This window comes from Somniosus microcephalus, chromosome 5 (genome assembly GCF_052327205.1).
Source record: "Somniosus microcephalus isolate GS21.2 chromosome 5, FLI_Smic_1.0, whole genome shotgun sequence".
NCBI lineage: Eukaryota > Metazoa > Chordata > Chondrichthyes > Squaliformes > Somniosidae > Somniosus > Somniosus microcephalus.
Window position 1 is genome coordinate 11,958,648 of NC_140991.1, and position 20,885 is coordinate 11,979,532.

Consider the following 20,885-nt stretch of genomic DNA (forward strand, 5'->3'; position numbering starts at 1 on the left):
ACACCACATGATGACACCTCTCTTGTACAGATTTTCCTGTGGAGCCTGAAAGACGACGATCTGACGGGAATGGCGTTCATCGACACTCAGCTCTACATCCACCAGATGATCAGTGTCAAGAATTTCATCATGGCGGCAGACGTCATGAAAAGCGTCTCCATCCTCCGCTACCAAGAGGAGAGTAAGACGCTGTCCCTTGTTAGCAGGGTACGTGTGCAGCACAGTGCAGACCATTTGTACTGGTCCCCAATGACGGCAGCAGCTCTAAAGCATTCATTCCTTATGGGGTAATGGGACAACATGGACATTTTGCTCTCTTACTGAGGTGTGAAGCCGAGTACAATAAGAAAATAAGAGGAGTGGACCATACGGCCCCTCGAGCCTGCTCCGCCATTCAATAAGATCATGGCTGATCTTCTACCTCAACTCCACTTTCCTGCACTATCCCCATATCCCTTGATTCCCTTAGAGTCCAAATATCTATCGATCTCTTGTCTTGAATATACTCAACGACTGAGCATCCACAGCCCTCTGGGGTAGAGAATTCCAAAGATTCACCACCCTCTGAGTGAAGACATTTTTCCTCCTCTCCTAATGGAGGCTATTCCTCTTAAATCTAAGAGGATATCCCTGCAAGCTAACAGGGAGGGTAGTCACGGCTGGTAAGGTCCACAGCGTTGGGTGGCTAAACATTAATGTCAAATGGCCCACCCTGGCAGTCTGTTTCCCTCCTCCTCTCATGAAGATGCTGACTCACACTGGGGTATAAATCAATAGGCGTGGCCGTCCTTTGCTACCTCACCAAAGGAGCCTTTATTCATGTGAGTGTGCTGGCAGACTGGTCAGACGTTGGGGCATCTCACCCAAGCCCCTTCCTGTCCAGCAGGGTTCGCTGGATAGCCCCGAGGAACAGGGAACCTGATGGATTTCTCTGTCTTCGCCCTACTGCAGAGGGGACTGAGGCCAAACATAGGACCCCGGCCAGTATCTTAGCTGAGGTCAGCACCGACCGTCTAGGACTCGTTGGTGGTTTATTTATCAATGAAGTCACCAAGGAGCCTCAACACAGGGCAAACTTTTAAGATGAGTTTCAGTAACGTCCAACATTAGTCGGGTCCTGTTAAAAGCAGGGGATAAAACTGTGATGGTGATCGAAATTTCATGTTGGAAGCATTGTGTGCCCTTTGACCCTTGGGGTTTTTTAAAATCAATTTGTGTATGAAACCTCGCTGGTTAATGCAACGAGTATCAGCCCAGCAGAGCAGGAAGGTTCCAGGATCAGCCCCGACTATTTGCTGAGTCAGCTGGTTAAGGCAGCAGTTGGAGCAACACAGTTGGCCCCAGCTCCGGGCCCCCCTGTGCTGGGGAGGGGAAAACTGGCTTAAGATTCCCACTTCTGACCACTAATCAGTGACCCACCCCCCCACAACCGCTGGTAAATAGACATGTGTAGGGTCATCAGGTGAGTCAAGGGTCAGTCTTGGGCTGTGATGCCCATCTATGGACACGCACTGTCCGGCATTGGCCATCTGGGTAAAGTAGCAGAGGGCGCCCAGTCACCGTGGAATTGTACCCCAGGAAAAGGTAAACCTCTTCAGCCAAAGGAAGGGGAGGACATTTCAAGAAGATAGATTGATGCAGTGTGTGGGTGTTTTTTTTAAAGCTCACCTCTAACCGTTTGTGACTTGTCTCCAGGATCCCAAACTTCTGGAAGTGTACAGCATAGAATTCATGGTGGACAACTCTCAGCTGGGATTCCTCGGTGAGTTACTGTCCGGGACTGTTATTGTAGCTCATTGCTTTTCTCTCCTTACTGCCCCTGCACGACCCTGTGTTCAAGTACTAATGAGACAACTCACGGACTCTTGCACCTTGCAATTTAACCAGATGGGACTCACCAATCATGTTACCGTTAGTAATGACTTTCTCCCCCAGACAAACCTGAGAACACAGAGGGAGGAGAAAGAACAGCCTGTTGATCCTGTAGAACAAACTCAGACCCTTTCATCTCCCTCCTGCTTTATTTAGCACCAAGCTCTGTCTGCTTCTGTCAAATTTGGGTGTCTTGTCCACTTAACCTTTTGATCCTTGAGCCATATCCACGTTCGCTGCACTGGCTGGCTGCCTGCTTTATAGTGCGACCTCCTTACTCCTTGCGTTCTGATTTAGCTTACCGCGTCCTCACTTTCAGTACATAGGAACAGAAGGCGGCCGTTCAACCCCTCGCGCCTGTTTCGCCATTCATCATTTCATGGCTGATCTGTAACACAACTCCATTTGTTCGCCTTGGTTCCATATCCCTTGATACCCTTTAACCAACAAAAATCCATCCATCTCAGTCTTGAAAGCTTCACTTGACTCCCAGCATCCACAGCCTTTCGGGGGAGCGAATTCCAGATTTCCACAACCCTTTGTGTGAAGAAGTACTTTGTGATTTTACTCCTAAATTGCCCAACTCTAATTTTAAGATTATACCCCCTTGTTCTGGATTCCCCCAAACTTCCATCAATTGGAGACATGGTGCACTAATTAACATTATTGGTTATTCCTTTGAACTACAGGTCAAGTATTAAATCTCTTATAGTCAAAATATATATACTATGGTTGACACTGCCCTCGACCGTGTCCGTTCTATCTCCCGCACTCCTGCCCTCACCCCTGCCCCTCCCTCCCGGAACCACGATAGGGTTTCCCCTTGTCCTCACCTTTCACCCCACCAGCCTCCACATTCAACGGATCATCCTCCGCCATTTCCGCCACCTCCAGCGTGATCCCACCACCAAACGCATCTTCCCCTCCCCTTTCAGCATTCCGTAGGGACCGCTCCCTCCGAGACTCCCTAGTCCACTCCTCTATCACGCCCAGCACCCCTTCCCCTTTGCCCGGCACCTTCCCGTGCAAGCGCAGGAGATGCAACACCTGCCCTTATACCTCCCCTCCCCCCTCCTTCCCACTGTCCAGGGCCCCAAACACCCCTTCCAGGTGAAACAGCGATTTACTTGTACTTCTTGCAATCTAGTATACTGTATTCGCTGCTCACGATGTGGTCTCCTCTACATTGGGGAGACCAAACGCAGATTGGGTGACTGCTTTGCGGAACACCTCCGTTCAGTCCGTAAGGGGGACCCCGAGCTTCCGGTTGCCTGTCACTTTAATTCACCGCCCCATTCCCACTCAGACCTCACCGTACTCTGGCTCTTGCATTGTTCCACGGAAGCTCAACGTAAACTCGAGGAACAGCACCTCATCTTCCGATTAGGCACTTTACAGCCTTCCGGACTCAACATCGAGTTCAACAATTTCAGATCATAACCTCGGCCCCTATTACATTATTACTTATATTTTATCCACACCTTTGTTTTGGGCCCTTTCCCTCCCCCCCCCCCCCCCCCTTCCTTTTTTTTCTCTCTCCCACATGGCAGCTGTCTCATTCTGCCAGAACATTTCACACCTAATCTGAGCCGTCTTTTGTCTCCACTAGTCCTATCACCATCTCGTCTGGTTTTGAATACCTCTTAATGTCTCTCCACTTCTTTTGTTCTCTCCCAGCCCTGCCTTTCGATCTATTTCATTTCCTTTCCGGTTTTGAAAAAGGGTTTCGACCCGAAACGTCGACTCTATTTTCTCTCCACGGATGTTGCCTGGCCTGCTGAGTATTTCCAGCATCTGCAGTATTTTGCTGTCGTATATATTTAAAAAGTATCATTTCAATGACTGCTGTCAAATTGGGTGTCTTGTCCACTTAATCTTTTGATCCTTGAGCCGTATCCACATTTTCTACACTGGGTAGCTGCCTGCTTTATAGTGCGAGCTCCTTGCGTTCTGATTTAGCTTACCGCGTCCTCACCTGCAGTAGAAAGCAGTGTCTGCTGGCGATGACTTTGTGCCATTAAAAAAAAATGCTGGAAAAACACAGCAGCTGCTTAAGCGTCTGTAAAACAGGGTAACGCTGGAGGTGTGACCGCTGAAGAAGCATCTTCACCCAAAACGTTAATTTTTTTAAAATTGTCTTTGTTTTCCAGCGGTTTTTTTTTCTGTCTTTTGCCTTTATCCCTTCTCGCTGTCCTCTCTCCTGATATCCAGCCCATCATTTGTGAAAACGTTCAGTTGGAGTTTTGGAATCTTGCAACATGAGGTTTTGCCTGGAAGGTTTTCAGTGTTACCAGCTCCGCAGATTTTAAGAGGTCTCGGTACTTCAGCAATCCCCTCCGGTCTTCTTTAAGTGCTCTGTGCCGCTGACTCTCTATTTTTCTTTCATTTTGATTTCAGTGTCTGATCGTGAGAAGAATCTCCTGGTGTACATGTATCAGCCAGAAGGTAAGAGCCATTTGTCATTGCTGTCCGTGCGGCGGTGTGCATTCGGCACCGTCTTTCCTTTGCGGTTTTGCGGCTCTCTCTCTCCTCCGCCAGTGCTGAAAAGGTACCATTGGTCAGTTTTGGAATACAATCTTTCTTAAAGAATGTAAGCCAGGGCCCACTGCCAATCGAATTGTTCCTTCCGTAGGTGATGTATCATCTACTCTATCTTGGACTCGGCCTCTCTCCTTGATCTCCAGAGGGAAGGTTTTGCGTAAATGCTCCCTGTTTAATCAGGTGAAAGTCCAGAATATTTATCCATCTCTGCAATTAAACCCTGGCCTGCTGCTGTCACAACTGTGAAAAAACCCAACCTCAGCAGCACAGGATCATGTGTTCTGTGGAGCATTTCCTTCATTACAACAGTGACGACACATCAAAAAATACTTCATTGGCTGTAAAGCGCTATAGAAATGCAGTCTTTTTATTTGCTCACCTGAGGCCTTGTAACCTCCAGTCACATTCTCAGTCGCATAACTCTGTTTATAAAGTTTGCAAGACGCTTCGTCGGGTGATGCTGTCCTTCTAAGCAGACTGTGCTGTCAGTGTTTGTGTCTATGCTCCTGTACATATACAGTTCGTAGCCTTGAAGCAAAGCTGAGAAAGATGGATTCAATCACATTGCATTAGCTTGCGTTGCACTCAGATTCAGCTCTCTGAGGTTAAGGGACAGAGTTCCAACTGATTAGCAAGCAGATAGCTGCAAACAATAAAATTATTAGATTAGATCTTCACAGCCAGTGGATATTGTGTGAGGGCTAAGAAAGTGGAAAGAGTGAGCGCTCCTCTCCGCCCTCTCGTTGATTCTTTGCTGGGGTATCATTCCACAAGAACTAGGAGGGCCTCGTCAAATGGGCCATTATTCACTTGTGAGCCTTGACTGAGAGTTTCAGTGGGCTATTTGACTACATCAGCTATCACAGCCCAGGCAGAGCCCACATATGTAGGGGGTGACTAGATAACGGTGAGGAACGGGAGACCTGCTCAGTCCCCTCGCTATCCTGGCAGCTCTGCTGCTAGCTGTAGAGCCCCCATCTGTCCCAGCTGACAGGGGCTAACTCAGCACACACTGAAGATCGAACCTAGGATATCCATTTAGGTCTTTGCAAGAAAGACTAGCATTTCTATAGCGCCTTTCACAACCTCGGCACGGCCCAAAGCACTTTAGAGCTAGTGAAGTACTTTTGAAGTGTGTAGTCACTGTTATGTGACTGAGAACGTGACTGGAGGTTACAAGATGATGTAGGAAATGGGGCAGCCAAATGCGCACAGCAAGCTCCCACAAACAGCAATGTGATAATGATAATTAGTGTTGTTGATTGAGGGATAAATATTGGCCAGGACATCAGGGAGAATGTCCTTGCTCCTCTTTGACATAGTGCCATGGGATCTTTTACGTCCACTTGAGAGAGCAGACGGGGCCTCGGTTTAATGTCGTATCCGAAAGACGGCACCTCCGACAGGGCAGCACTCCCTCAGCACTGCACTTGGGTGTCAGCCGAGATTTTGTGCTCAAGTCTCTGGAGTGGGACTTGAACCCACGACCTGCTGACTCCTCAATCATCGCTGTTCTGTGTATATTATAACGCACTGTTTTATAGCGGGGATCGCTGCTGTCCTGTATATATCACAACAGATTGTTATACCCAGTCTTGATGTTTGAGAAATCTCTGGTTATTCTCTTTCAGCGAGAGAGAGCTACGGAGGGACTCGACTGCTGCGAAGGGCGGACTTTAATGTTGCAGCTCACGTGAATGCCTTCTGGCGGACCCCGTGTCGTGGCATCATGGACGGTTCAAATAAGAAGAACCTGGCTTGGGAGAACAAACACATTACCTGGTTCGGTAACTATCGATTGTCCAGTGCATCAGTACTGGACGCGTTTCACCGTCGAGTTATTTCCCAGTGATGGCGGGATTGCATTCTTGTTTCACCATTTATCGGTTCTGTATGTTTGGTTTGTTTCCTAGCGACACTGGATGGTGGGATGGGATTCTTATTACCGATGCAGGAGAAGACATACCGGCGTCTTCTGATGTTACAGAACGCACTGATCACAATGATTCCTCACCACGCGGGCCTCAACCCCAAGGCATTTAGGTAAGAACGCAGCCTTTAGCATCTCATACCTCTGAATTTCTTTATGTACTTAAATCTTCAAATTGTCATCTCCTTTAAAACCAGTACAACTCCTTGTATCCTGTGCTTATGAGCCAATTGGTCCCAAATCATCTCCTCTTCCAAGGTGGAATGGATTCAGCTTCTCTGCCTGTCTTATGATTGCTTTTTAATCTGAAAGCCACTAAATCTGATCAGACCTGTTGAAAATAGATGAAAGTCTGCCAACTGAGGCAAAGATTGTAGCGTTTCAGGTCTGGTACCTTTTTTTTTTTATAAAAGAGGTGAATTTTAATGTTCCTTATACAAGAGGTGTTAGTGTTGGGGAAATGGACTACAATTGCAAATTATGCACCCATCAAATACTCCCAGGGCGGGTACAGCAGAGGTTAGATACAGAGTAAAGCTCCCTCTACACTGTCCCATCAAACACTCCCAGGGCAGGTACAGAGTAAAGCCCCCTCTACACTGTCTCCATCAAACACTCCCAGGGCAGGTACAGCACAGGTTAGATACAGAGTAAAGCTCCCTCAACACTATCCCATTAAGGAGTCCCAGATTGAGTTTGGTTAGATCAAGGATAAAGCTCTATTTTTGCCAAATCAAACATCCAGTGTGAATTTTCCCATTTCCTGCACTGGCCCTTCTTATGGCCTGTCTAAATCAAATTGCCAGGTTCATGCCAATCTGCAGAATTAGAAGTGTTAGATTAACCGAGTAAATTACTCCACATTATATAGGTTTGGACGCAAGAGGTAAATCAATTTGGCTTTATTAATAGACACAGTACAAGCAAGTTATACATCTTTGTACATACTGCAGTAGGATATCCATCGGGGTCTACTAACCAATCCTGGCGGGTTCTCAGCACAGAATACTGAAGAATTACTGAGAGTGAACCTATTTATACCCCTCACGGGACAGGTCAGATGACTTGATCTGAACCTATCAATTCTGATATTGTCATATGCTACTCCACCAGTAGTTGGCGTGTCACATATAAAACCATTCCAGGGAGAGTATCGAAGATAACGATTTGCACGGTTATAAACATCACGCCATAACAGAAAAACTAGCTATATTCTTACAGACACTTTGATATTTCTTAAATTGCATTAACTGACACCTCCTGCTTACTTAGCATTCCCCTGTGCAATCCCAATGACCAAATATCATAAACCCCCCCCCCCCCCCCAGATTATCTGGTTATTACCACGTTGCTGTTTGTGGGAGCTTGCTGTGCACAAATTGGCTGCCACGTTTTCTACATTACAAGTCACTACAGTTCAAAAGTACCTTAATGGTGGTAAAGCACTTTGGGACATCCTGAGGTTATGAAAGGGGCTTTATAAATGCAAATCTACAGGAAACTTTTTTTTATCCGGCACTGACGGGGTGCCGGTTCATCAAAAATTCCGGATAACCAAAAGATACGGAGCTGAGAGCTCCGTATAAAGCAACAAACCCTGTTGCTAAGCAACAAACCCTGTTGCTTAGCAACAGGTTCAGAACCATGGCCAGAAGTTCCAAGCGTCTCTGTAGCTTAGCAACAGATGGAGGAAGGCAAGTAATAAAACTTACCTGAACCTACTCCTGAATTTTGCCGGTTAACCGAGATTTCCGGTTATTTAGGTGCCGGTAAATCGAAAGTTTCCTGTATATCTTTTAATCGATACAATATGTTAGCCTCTATCACACAGAATACATTCTCATAATACAAGGATAGTAATTCTGACTTCTGTATTGTTAAGCTATTTTTCCTATTATAATAAACACTATCCTACAATGAGCAGCATATGATTTGATGACCCACACTGGTTTACATCGATGTTTACCATCTAGTAAGTAGCTTTCACTCACATTAGCGAGTCTCTTTTTTAAAAACCCCATATATGTTCTGCATAAGGACTAGAAGTGAATTATTTCCCAGTCACCTTCAGCGGTCTATACTCGGCACTCCCCTGCCTCAGAATACATGCTGCTTCTTGGTGACATGATCTGCGGGCACGAGACCAGCTGATCACGTCTCCACTGCCTCGCTCGGCCCCATGACCACCACCGTTAAAATCGGATTCAAGCCCCATCTATTTGTCAAGCTTGGTTCGCCCTTCCCAATGTCTCTCCCTGCTATGTTGTCATTTTCTTCGGTACTGTATAGATGCGTGACACTGGATACAAACAAGTGATTCATTGTAGTAAAGGCTTAAAACACCAGGGGACGCAGTTAGAAATGAGGAAATTTGAAGTATATAAAGAACTTTGCATTTCTATAGCGCCTTTCACATCCTCAGCCGATGAAGTGTAGTCCCTGTTGTACTGCAGACACAAACAGCACTGAGATAAATGACCAAATCTGTTTCACTGATGTTGAGGGATAAATGTTGGCTTCGAATAGTGGCACGGGATACTTTATGCCCACCAGGGCAGACAGTACTGCACTAAAGTGCCAGACTAGATTATGTGCTCAAGTTTCTGGAGTGAGACTTGAACCCCCGGCTTTCTGACTCGGGGACGAGGGTGCTACGATAAGCATTTTTTTCCGCCTTTGCTGCCACAGGATGTTGCAGTGCGATCGACGGGCTCTGCAGAATGCAGTGCGGAACATTCTGGACGGTGAACTGCTCAATAAGTTCTTGTACCTCAGCACCATGGAGCGCAGTGAGCTGGCCAAGAAAATCGGCACAACACCAGATATGGTGAGTATAGCGGCAAACGCAACAGGCTGAACTGATGTTTGCACTTAATTCTCGTTTGGGACGGCCAGGGTTAATACTGCCAGTGTTAAGTCAATCACAAATCTCACCCACAGGCCCATATTCCGTTGTGATCAGTCACTCACGGGGCTGTGAGCCGCACCAGTGAGTTTCAACAGGCATTTTTTGGTTGCAGAGATGATCACAGCTAAACCTGATCCCCACATGTCCCTTTCCAGCAATCCGGGGTGGGAACTCTGGCTAACATTTTACCCCGCTCCCTAACCCAGTCATGCTGACACCAATTGTCCAATCCCAACCCATTGCCTTGGCTGAGCTGAGAAACCTCGACATAGACTGGGGTCCTCCTGGTTTCTGCTACCCACCCCTGATAACGTTATGTGACACATTCTAACAACTTTTTCTTTCAGATTTTGGAAGATGTGCTGGAGATTGATCGAGTCACTGCCCATTTCTGATGCAGACTGGACGTACACCCAGAGATTGTGCTGATGATGCCAGGCGACCTTTAACTCCCCCACGACGGTCTCATGTTTTCTTTTTTTAAAGCTCATCTCAACACAAACAAGGGGAAAAGCTGAGGCCCAAAGGACACTTCTCTACAATGTGACTGAATGAAGAGCTGCAAACAGCCGGAGGCAGTTTTAGTAGTTTTGATTCGTTTATATGGATTTGCTTGACTGTATTGTATGTTTTTCATACTTGAAAATATTTTGTAATGCAAATAGGAAAACAAAGGATTTTTTTTTAAATCTGCCCCACTTTCACTCCTTTCTTCTACCCTCCTCATACACAAAAAATGGGGGAATATCTTGTAGATTGGAAACTGCAAGATCAGAGAAATAAGGAGAAACTCCTCTTCCCAAGACCAGGGAGTTTGCTTTCCTGCAACAAACCTAGAACACAACATTCTCTCGCCTCAGACAGCATGATTCCAGGTGGTGGATTGACTTCCCATAGTCCTGAGCCACTCTTAATGGCGAGTTGCTTGAACTCAATCTGCTATCCTGTCTCTGATTTGAATGTTAATTGATGGCATTTATCCCAATTCTCTCATTTGCTCTCTGAAAGGAGCTGACTGCTGATGCACTTTGATTCCCATGAGGCTGTCTGCTATTCACCTGATTTAAATGACCGTTCTTCGTGCGAGAGTCAGCGTGGGGAGCCATCCTTGTCTCACTCGCATTCCCTACCTATATACAGGGAAAGAGCAGGAAAATGGAATTAGAGCAGATAGCTCCAGTTGAAAATCCAGCACCAGGAATGATCCGAATGGCTTTTTATGATCTGTGCCTTTCCAAATGAACTGCTGGGTTTGGCACATTACTCTAAGCTGAAGCTCTGGGATCAATGTCCACGTGGCTCATCTTTCTCTCAGGGTAGTTCTCAAGCAACAACCTTCCTTCCTTGCAAGTTTCACCTGATTTTGAAAGCCCTCTTCACGTTTCTTCCACTGAAAAAGCATTTGACAAACAGGTGCAGGGCCAAGGGCACAGGTTGCAGATCGGTGCAGAGTTAGCTGACATCAAGGCCCCATACTCCAGCAGTGTACCAACACTGCCATTGCTCACACACCAAGAGTACAGTCCCCACCATTTTTACACCGTCCCCGCTTATCCTGGACAGCCACCTGCATTAGGCAAATGGCGCTGAAGCATAGGTGTCAATTACACTGTTAAGCAGGCTGACTATTTTAGGCAGTTAAGTGTGATTACCTGTCATTAAGTCCTAACCCCCCCAGAGTCTCCAGAATTCCTGCCACTGCTGGACACATTCCTGCTCTTTGACATTTTGGAAACAGAAATTAATTGCATTTATATAGCGCCCATCAGGGCGTTCCAAAGGGCTTTACAGCCAATGAAGTGTTTTTTTGAAGTGTAGTCACTGTTATAATGTTGGAAACACAGCACCCAATTTGCGCACAGCAAGGTTCCACAAACAACAATACGATGGTGACCGGATCATCTATTTTTAGTGATGCTGGTTGAGGGATAAATACTCCCTTGCTCCTCTTCGAAATAGTGCCGTGGGATCTTTTACATCCACCTGAGAGGGCAGACGGAGACTCGGTTTAACATCTCATTTAAAAGATGAAGGGGAAATACGTGACACAAGGTACTAGTGTATCGACACTCAGCACCTATTACAGCTTCTGGTTAACAAATAGCCCAGTTCCCACCTCCTTTGCTCTGCAGAGTTGGGCAATATAGAAACCGTGAAAACAGCCAGCATTCTTTTACGAAGTTTACTTGCCTTAGGGAGGTGATGATCTGAGGTAAACCCCAAGTATTGCTTCAAAATACTCAAGAGTGGGACAAAGGAAATATCAGGAGAAACACCTTTACTTAACAAAATACCAGCATTAAAAACAATGTTACTCAAAATACAATTAAGTACCATGATGTGAGAGTTAATTTGTCCGATGGGTGAGATTCAATGGGCCAAATGCCTTGGCTAGTTCCTGACTTTTCTACAAGCAAAGTAGAAAGTCTATCATGGGAATGGGAGAGGAAGAGTTGAAGGAACTTCGATATCAACAGGCAAAACTTTCATCCTGAAAAGGACATCAACAAACTCCTTTTTCATGCATTTCAAGCCATCATGTGATTTCTGGCCATGCCAACCAATGGAGCAGACTATTGGCACAACAAAACTGCTCATTAATCTTGGGTACAGAGAAAGAGAAAGCTGAATTTCTCATCGCCTTGATGGTGCAGGGTGGGGCAAACCACTTGTTTGTTGGTTTAGGCTGTAGGTGGTTCTCTTACGTGATATGGAACAGCGCCATCGGAGGATTGAAAATGTTACTATGGGAACAATGAGACTTCAGATCCCTTCAGTCCTTCCATTTAACCTTCAGCATTGTAAAAATGTCCTCTAAAAGGGCCACGGCTGCTTGGTGTAGATGGTCACCACGTGCTTCACGTTTCAGACTCCCTTTTGGTTAGTGAGGTAAAAAGGAACCTAGATTCTTGCATCTGTCAGAAGTTTCCCAGCGACAGCCCAGCCCGCTACTGCACCAGGTAATTGTACAGATCTTCATCTGGTGCGATCAGGCCAAAGTAAACAAACAATCGTATAATGACTGAAACAGCCTTCATCATCAGGCTTTCAGACCTGAGGGATAAACAGAGAATACAGTCACCAAATGCCCACAATTTCAGACAGGTCTTGGTAATCCAGTCCTTTTTGAGCGCATTGTCTCCACCCCCCCCCCCCCCCCACCCCCACCCTTCCCAATGATATCTTCTCAAAGAAGTGGGCAGGTGAGCAGAGGCCAATTATGGAGGTTAGGGTCAGATTAAGTGGCATGAATTCCTGCTACCCAAATGCCCTACAAATGGAAGTGGATGTTGTGGGTGGAGACAGGATTGGGTTTGGCAGCAAATGCTCCAGTGTTCACAGTGTGCCAACAGTCGTTGTCACTCAGCTGAGGTGCTGGGGCAACTGACACCCGAACATTGGCTCCCAGTTCAGCAACACCTCGATTTTAAAATTCTCATCCTTGTTTTCAAATCCTTCCATGGCTTCGCCCCTCCCGAACTCTGTAATCTCCAGGCCCCCTGCCACCCCCCCAGGAGATATCTGCGCTCCTCTAAGTGGCCTCTTGGGCAGCCCTGATTTTAATCACTCAACCATTGGTGGCCGTGCCTTCTGTTGCCTGAGCCCTAAGCTCTGGAATTCCCTGCCTAAACCTCTCCGCCTCGCTTTCCTCCTTTAAGACGCTCCTTAAAACCTACCTCTTTGACCAAGCTTTTGGCCATCTGCCCTAATTTCTCCTTATGTAGCTCGGTGTCAAATTTTGTTTCACGCCTGTGAAGTGCCTTGGGACGTTTTACTACGTTAAAGGTGCTATATAAATACAAGTTGTTGTTGTAGTACCCCAGAAAGGAGTCAAGACCTTGTCTGTAGCTATGGAAATCACATGCAGGCACAACAGCTTTACTAGAATTCACCTGAACTTGCTGTTCATTAATGTCGCATCTCTTGGCTTACCTCAGACTGATCTCAAATTGGAGGCTGGCCCACTTCATCTTCATCCACTTGAATGCACCGACTTTCCAAAATCCCCTGCTGTGATTATTTGTCAACATACTTCCCCCTTGGACCGCACTGCAAGGAAAGACACAATGGATTTGTAGTTTCTGACCTAGACCAGAGTTCAGAAATACACAAGTCCCCAAATCAAACGAGGAACCCAGACCCGGTATACATATGTGGAGGCTCACGTGCTGCAGCTAGACTCGGCCTGGCCCAAAGCCATGCCACACAAAGCACTGGAGAGACGTAGTCAGGGTTACACCACTAGGCTTTAACCAGAGCTTCATGTTTATGCCGGGAGAGTTGCTGCGTGTCAACAAAATACCAGCAGTGAATCTGCACAGAGCACGTCTCCTACCTGTGAAATCCACCGTCCCACAAAGTTGTGCCTGGATTCATGTTACGTACAGAAGGTCAAACACAGTTAATAATCGCTTGCTGTAGCCTGCCTCAGGTTATGTGAAGTCTGTTATCAGCAGTATAAGATCTTCATGTCTTACAGCGGATCTTAGTAACGGCTCTGATCTCTCTGTTCTTTACAGTATTCTCCTGTCTCACCCTGTTTGCTACACCACCCAATATACAATAAACCCAAATCATCCTCTGCACATCTGTATCATGCAGAACAAGTTCCTAAAGAAGTCCATTCTGCTCATCAAAGCCCATTTCTCTGGCACACCAACTCTCCATCGTGGTGAGGGGAAGAGTGACTGCCCTTGACATCAAGGCAACATTTGACCAAGTGTGGCATCAAGGAGCCCTAGTAAAACTGAAGTCAATGGGAATCGGGGGGAAACTCTCCACTGGCTGGAGTCATACCTAGCACAAAGGAAGATGGTTGGTCAATCATCACAGCCCCAGGACATCATTGCAGGAGTTTCTCAGGGCAGTGCCCCAGGCCCAACCATCTTCAGCTGCTTCATCAATGACCTTCCCTCCATGATAAGGTCATAAATGGGGATGTTCGCTGATCACTGCACAGTTCAGTGCCATTCACAACTCCTCATATAATGAATCAGTCCATGCCTGCGTGCAACAAGACCCGGACGACGTTCAAGCTTGGGCTGATAAGTGGCAGGTAACATTCGCACCACACAAGTGCCAGGCAATGACTCTCCAACAAGCGAGAGTCTAACCACCGCCCCTTGACATTCAACGGCATTACCATCGCCTAATCCCCCATCAACATCGTGGGGGTCACCATTGACCAGAAACTTAACTGGACCAGCCACATAAATACTGTGGCAACAAGAGCAGGTCAGCGGCGTGTGTCTGACCTCCTGACCCCCCAAAGCCTTTCCACCATCTACAAGGCACAAGTAAGGAGTGTGATGGAATACTCTCCACTTGCCTGGATGAGTGCAGCTCCAACAACACTCAAGCTCGACACCGTCCAGGACAAAGCAGCCCGCTTGATTGGCACCCCATCCACCACCTTAAACATTCACTCCCTCCACCACCGGCACACCGTGGCTGCAGTGTGTACCATCTACAAGATGCACTGCAGCAACTCGCCAAGGCTTCTTCGGCAGCACCTCCCAAACCCGCGACCTTTTCTACCTAGAAGGACAAGGGCAGCAGGCGCATGGGAACACCACCACCTCCAAGTTCCCCTCCAAGTCACACACCATCCTGACTGAGAAATATATCACCGATTCTTCATCGTTGCTGGGTCAAAATCCTGGAACTCCCTCCCTAACAGCACTGTGGGAGTACCTTCACCACATGGACTGAGGTGGTTCACCACCATCTCCTCAAGAGCAATTGGGGATGGGCAATATAAAAAAGTGGTGGCCTTGCCAGCGACGCCCACATCCCATCAGCAAATAATTAAAAAAATTTAATGGTGTTTCAAATGACTCCAGCGCTCTAGCCTCTAACTTTACTAGATACGTTGGCTAGAACATTTCTAACTCTGAGCAAGACATTTTTCTGATACCTTCACTCTTCACTCATTTCCTTGGTCCCACTCGGAGTACTTTGAAGTAATACCTAATGTTTACCTCAAATCATCACCTCAGTGAAGCAAGTAAACTTTATAAAAAACCATCCAGAGCATGCTGGCTGAGTTTTCCCTGGTTTCCATATTGCCCGATTGTGGAGCAGAGGAGAACGTGGGAACTGGGCAACGTAATGGAACGGTAGCATAGCGGTTATGTTACTGGACTAGTAATCCAGAGGCCTGGACTAATGATCTGGAAACCGGAGTTCAAATCCCACCACGGCAGCTGGGGAATTTTAATTCAGTTAATAAATGTGGAATAAAACGCACGGATTGTTAAAAACCCATCCGGTTCACGAATGTCCTTTAGGGAAGGAAATCTGCCGTCCTTACTCTGGCCTATATGTGACTCCAGACCCACAGCCATGTGGTTGACTCTTAATAGCCAGGGCAATTAGGGATGGGCAAGAAATGCTGGCCTTGCCAGCGACGCCCACAAGAATGAATTTTAAAGAAAGCTATAATGGGCAGTGTACAGAGTATAGACCGGACACACTAGTGCCTTGTGTCAGGCATTTCCCCTTCATCACTGCTGACAAACCTTTTACTGGCTGGTTTAGGATTGCCTTTAGCAGAGACCTAGGAGCAGGCTGTATGTAGAGAAAAAGGGTGGCTAAAGTAAATGTTGGTCCCTTAGAGGATGAGACCGGGAAATTAATGGTGGGAAATATGGAGATGGCAAAAACACTGAATGAATATTTTACATCAGTCTTTACAGTAGAGGACACCAAGAATATCCCAACACTTGACAAGCAGGGGGCTATAGGGGGGGAGGAGCTAAATACGATTAAAATCACTAAGGAAGTAGTACTTGGTAAAATAATGGGACTCAAGGCGGATAAATCACCTGGACCTGATGGCTTACATCCCAGGGTTTTGAGGGAAGTGGCGGTAGGGATTGTGGATGCATTGGTAATAATCTTCCAAAACTCCCTGGACTCAGCAAAGGTCCCGGCAGACTGGAAAACTGCTAATGTAACACCCTTATTTAAAAAGGGCAGTAGACAGAAGGCTGGAAACTATAGACCGGTTAGCCTAACATCTGTGGTAGGTAAAATTTTGGAGTCCATTATTAAGGAGACAGTAACAGGACATTTGGATAATCATAATTTAATAAGACAAAGTCAGCATGGTTTTATGAAGGGGAAGTCATGTTTGACAAATTTGCTGGAGTTCTTTGAGGAAGTAACATATAGGGTGGATAAAGGTGAACCAGTGGACGTAGTGTATTTAGACTTCCAAAAGGCATTTGACAAGGTGCCACACAAAAGATTATTGCTTAAGATAAAAAATCACGGGATTGGGGGTAATATTCTGGCATGGATAGAGGATTGGCTATCTAACAGAAGGCAGAGAGTTGGGATAAATGGTTCATATTCAGACTGGCAATCAGTAACCAGTGGTGTTCCGCAGGGGTCAGTGCTGGGTCCCCAACTCTTTACAATCTATATTAACGATTTGGAGGAGGGGACCGAGTGTAACACGTCAAAGTTTGCAGATGATACTAAGATGGGAGGGAAAGTAGTGAGTGAGGAGGACATAAAAAACCTGCAAGGGGACATAGACAGGCTAAGTAAGTGGGCAGAGATTTGGCAGATGGAATACAATACTGGAAAGTGTGAGGTTATGCACTTTGGCAGGAAAAATCGTAGAGCAAGTTATTATCTTAATGGCAAGAAACTTGAAAGTACTGAAGTACAAAGGGATCTGGGGGTCCTGGTGCACGAAACTCAAAAGGTTAGTATGCAGGTGCAGCAAGTGATTAAGAAGGCCAATGGAATGTTGGCTTTCATTGCTAGGGGGATAGAATATAAAAATAGGGAGGTATTGCTTCAGTTGTACAAGGTATTGGTGAGACCGCACCTGGAATACTGCATACAGTTTTGGTGTCCATACTTAAGAAAGGACATACTTGCTCTCGAGTCAGTACAAAGAAGGTTCACTCGATTAATCCCGGGGATGAGGGGATGGACATATGAGGAGAGGTTGAGTAGATTGGGACTCTACTCATTGGAGTTCAGAAGAATGAGAGGCGATCTTATTGAAACATATAAGATTATGAAGGGGTTGGATCGGGTGGATGCAGGGAGGATGTTCCAGATGATGGGTGAAACTAGAACTAGGGGGCATAGTCTTAGAATAAGGGGCTGCTCTTTCAAAACTGAGATGAGGAGGAACTACTTCACTCAGAGGGTGGTAGGTCCATGGAATATGCTGCCCCAAAAAGCTGTCGAAGCTACATCATTACATAAATTTAAAACAGAAATAGACAGTTTCCTAGTAGAAAAGGGAATTAAGGGTTACGGGGAGCGGGCAGGAATTTGGACATGAGTCTAGGTTCGGATAGGTCATGGCCCTGTGGGTAGCGGAGCGGGCCCAGGGGCCGTGTAGCCTGATCCTGCTCCTGTTTTCGTGTGTCTAATGCTGTTAGATTCAGGAGATAGTCCTGTCATAGTGGATTGCCGGTTAGGATCAGATCAGCCATGATCTTATTGAATGGCGGAGCAGGCTCGAGGGGCCAATTGGCCTACTCCTGCTCCTATTTCTTATGTTCTTATGGCACGCTCAGAGTTCAATGACAAGGATCATCTGTGACCAAAGTCAAGGAGTTGAAGAGAACAAAATAAACAGACCAGTCGTACTTCAGACTCCAGGCTGTATCACTCGAGAGTGCCAGTGTACATCAGACACCCAGACTCCAGGCTGTATCACTCGAGAGTGCCAGTGTACATCAGACCCACAGACTCCGGGCTGTACCACTCGAGAGTGTCAGTGTACATCAGACCCACAGACTCCAGGCTGTATCACTCGAGAGTGCCAGTGTACATCAGACACCAGGCTGTATCACTCGAGAGTGTCAGTGTACATCAGACACCCAGACTCCAGGCTGTACCACTCGAGCGTGTCAGTGTACATCAGACCCACAGACTCCGGGCTGTACCACTCGAGAGTGTCAGTGTACATCAGACCCACAGACTCCGGGCTGTACCACTCGAGAGTGTCAGTGTACATCAGACCCACAGACTCCAGGCTGTATCACTCGAGAGTGCCAGTGTACATCAGACCCACAGACTCCAGGCTGTATCACTCGAGAGTGCCAGTGTACATCAGACACCCAGACTCCAGGCTGTATCACTCGAGAGTGCCAGTGTACATCAGACTCCAGGCTGTATCACTCGAGAGTGCCAGTGTACATCAGACACCCAGACTCCAGGCTGTATCACTCGAGAGTGCCAGTGTACTTCAGACTCCAGGCTGTACCACTCGAGAGTGTCAGTGTACATCAGACACCCAGACTCCAGGCTGTACCACTCGAGAGTGTCAGTGTACATCAGACACCCAGACTCCAGGCTGTATCACTCGAGAGTGCCAGTGTACATCAGACCCACAGACTCCGGGCTGTATCACTCGAGAGTGCGAGTGTACATCAGACCCACAGACTCCAGGCTGTATCACTCGAGAGTGTCAGTGTACATCAGACCCACAGACTCTGGGCTGTACCACTCGAGAGTGTCAGTGTACATCAGACCCACAGACTCCAGGCTGTATCACTCGAGAGTGCCAGTGTACATCAGACACCCAGACTCCAGGCTGTATCACTCGAGAGTGCCAGTGTACATCAGACCCACAGACTCCAGGCTGTATCACTCGAGAGTGCCAGTGTACATCAGACCCACAGACTCCAGGCTGTACCACTCGAGAGTGCCAGTGTACATCAGACACCCAGACTCCAGGCTGTACCACTCGAGAGTGTCAGTGTACATCAGACCCACAGACTCCGGGCTGTACCACTCGAGAGTGCCAGTGTACATCAGACCCACAGACTCCAGGCTGTATCACTCGAGAGTGCCAGTGTACATCAGACCCACAGACTCCAGGCTGTATCACTCGAGAGTGCCAGTGTACATCAGACACCCAGACTCCAGGCTGTATCACTCGAGAGTGCCAGTGTACATCAGACTCCAGGCTGTATCACTCGAGAGTGCCAGTGTACATCAGACACCCAGACTCCAGGCTGTATCACTCGAGAGTGCCAGTGTACTTCAGACTCCAGGCTGTACCACTCGAGAGTGTCAGTGTACATCAGACACCCAGACTCCAGGCTGTACCACTCGAGCGTGTCAGTGTACAACAGACCCACAGACTCCAGGCTGTACCACTCGAGAGTGTCAGTGTACATCAGACCCAGACTCCGGGCTGTACCACTCGAGAGTGTCAGTGTACATCAGACACCCAGACTCCAGGCTGTATCACTCGAGAGTGCCAGTGTACATCAGACCCACAGACTCCGGGCTGTATCACTCGAGAGTGCCAGTGTACATCAGACCCACAGACTCCAGGCTGTATCACTCGAGAGTGTCAGTGTACATCAGACCCACAGACTCCGGGCTGTACCACTCGAGAGTGTCAGTGTACATCAGACCCACAGACTCCAGGCTGTATCACTCGAGAGTGCCAGTGTACATCAGACACCCAGACTCCAGGCTGTATCACTCGAGAGTGCCAGTGTACATCAGACCCACAGACTCCAGGCTGTATCACTCGAGAGTGTCAGTGTACATCAGACCCACAGACTCCAGGCTGTATCACTCGAGAGTGCCAGTGTACATCAGACCCACAGACTCCAGGCTGTACCACTCGAGAGTGCCAGTGTACATCAGACACCCAGACTCCAGGCTGTACCACTCGAGAGTGTCAGTGTACATCAGACCCACAGACTCCGGGCTGTACCACTCGAGAGTGCCAGTGTACATCAGACCCACAGACTCCAGGCTGTATCACTCGAGAGTGCCAGTGTACATCAGACACCAGGCTGTATCACTCGAGAGTGTCAGTGTACATCAGACCCACAGACTCCAGGCTGTACCACTCGAGAGTGTCAGTGTACATCAGACCCAGACTCCAGGCTGTACCACTCGAGCGTGTCAGTGTACATCAGACCCACAGACTCCGGGCTGTATCACTCGAGAGTGTCAGTGTACATCAGACCCACAGACTCCAGGCTGTACCACTTGAGAGTGCCAGTGTACATCAGACCCACAGACTCCGGGCTGTACCACTCGAGAGTGTCAGTGTACATCAGACCCACAGACTCCAGGCTGTATCACTCGAGAGTGTCAGTGTACATCAGACACCCAGACTCCAGGCTGTATCACTCGAGAGTGCCAGTGTACATCAGACTCCAGGCTGTATCACTCGAGAGTGCCAGTGTACATCAGACACCCAGACTCCAGGCTGTATCACTCGAGAGTGCCAGTGTACATCAGACCCACAGACTCCAGGCTGTATCACTCGAGAGTGCCAGTGTACATCAGACACCCAGACTCCAGGCTGTATCACTCGAGAGTGCCAGTGTACATCAGACTCCAGGCTGTATCACTCGAGAGTGCCAGTGTACATCAGACACCCAGACTCCAGGCTGTATCACTCGAGAGTGCCAGTGTACTTCAGACTCCAGGCTGTACCACTCGAGAGTGTCAGTGTACATCAGACACCCAGACTCCAGGCTGTACCACTCGAGAGTGTCAGTGTACATCAGACACCCAGACTCCAGGCTGTATCACTCGAGAGTGCCAGTGTACATCAGACCCACAGACTCCGGGCTGTATCACTCGAGAGTGCGAGTGTACATCAGACCCACAGACTCCAGGCTG

The 20,885-nt window shown here is 47.6% G+C and overlaps 2 protein-coding genes across 4 annotated transcripts in view; one reads left to right on the forward strand and one right to left on the reverse strand.

Moving 5' to 3' along the window:
• cpsf1 (cleavage and polyadenylation specific factor 1) overlaps nucleotides 1–9,944 on the forward strand; it is a 104,083-nt gene extending 94,139 nt beyond the window's left edge. For both annotated transcript variants that reach the window (XM_085987322.1, XM_085987323.1), the window contains 7 exons: nucleotides 31–207; nucleotides 1,696–1,762; nucleotides 4,270–4,317; nucleotides 6,045–6,200; nucleotides 6,327–6,456; nucleotides 9,032–9,170; nucleotides 9,599–9,944. In XM_085987322.1, the coding sequence (XP_085843448.1) occupies nucleotides 31–207; nucleotides 1,696–1,762; nucleotides 4,270–4,317; nucleotides 6,045–6,200; nucleotides 6,327–6,456; nucleotides 9,032–9,170; nucleotides 9,599–9,646 (765 nt within the window). In that variant the 3' untranslated portion in view covers nucleotides 9,647–9,944. The remainder of the gene's footprint in view (nucleotides 1–30; nucleotides 208–1,695; nucleotides 1,763–4,269; nucleotides 4,318–6,044; nucleotides 6,201–6,326; nucleotides 6,457–9,031; nucleotides 9,171–9,598) is intronic.
• Nucleotides 9,945–11,512: 1,568 nt separating this feature from the next.
• The window catches only part of adck5 (aarF domain containing kinase 5), a 69,928-nt gene continuing 60,555 nt past the window's right edge, over nucleotides 11,513–20,885 (reverse strand). For both annotated transcript variants that reach the window (XM_085987324.1, XM_085987325.1), the window contains 2 exons: nucleotides 13,185–13,301; nucleotides 11,513–12,305 (listed from right to left, as the gene is read on the reverse strand). In XM_085987324.1, coding sequence (XP_085843450.1) covers nucleotides 12,200–12,305; nucleotides 13,185–13,301 — 223 coding nt within the window. In that variant the 3' untranslated portion in view covers nucleotides 11,513–12,199. The remainder of the gene's footprint in view (nucleotides 12,306–13,184; nucleotides 13,302–20,885) is intronic.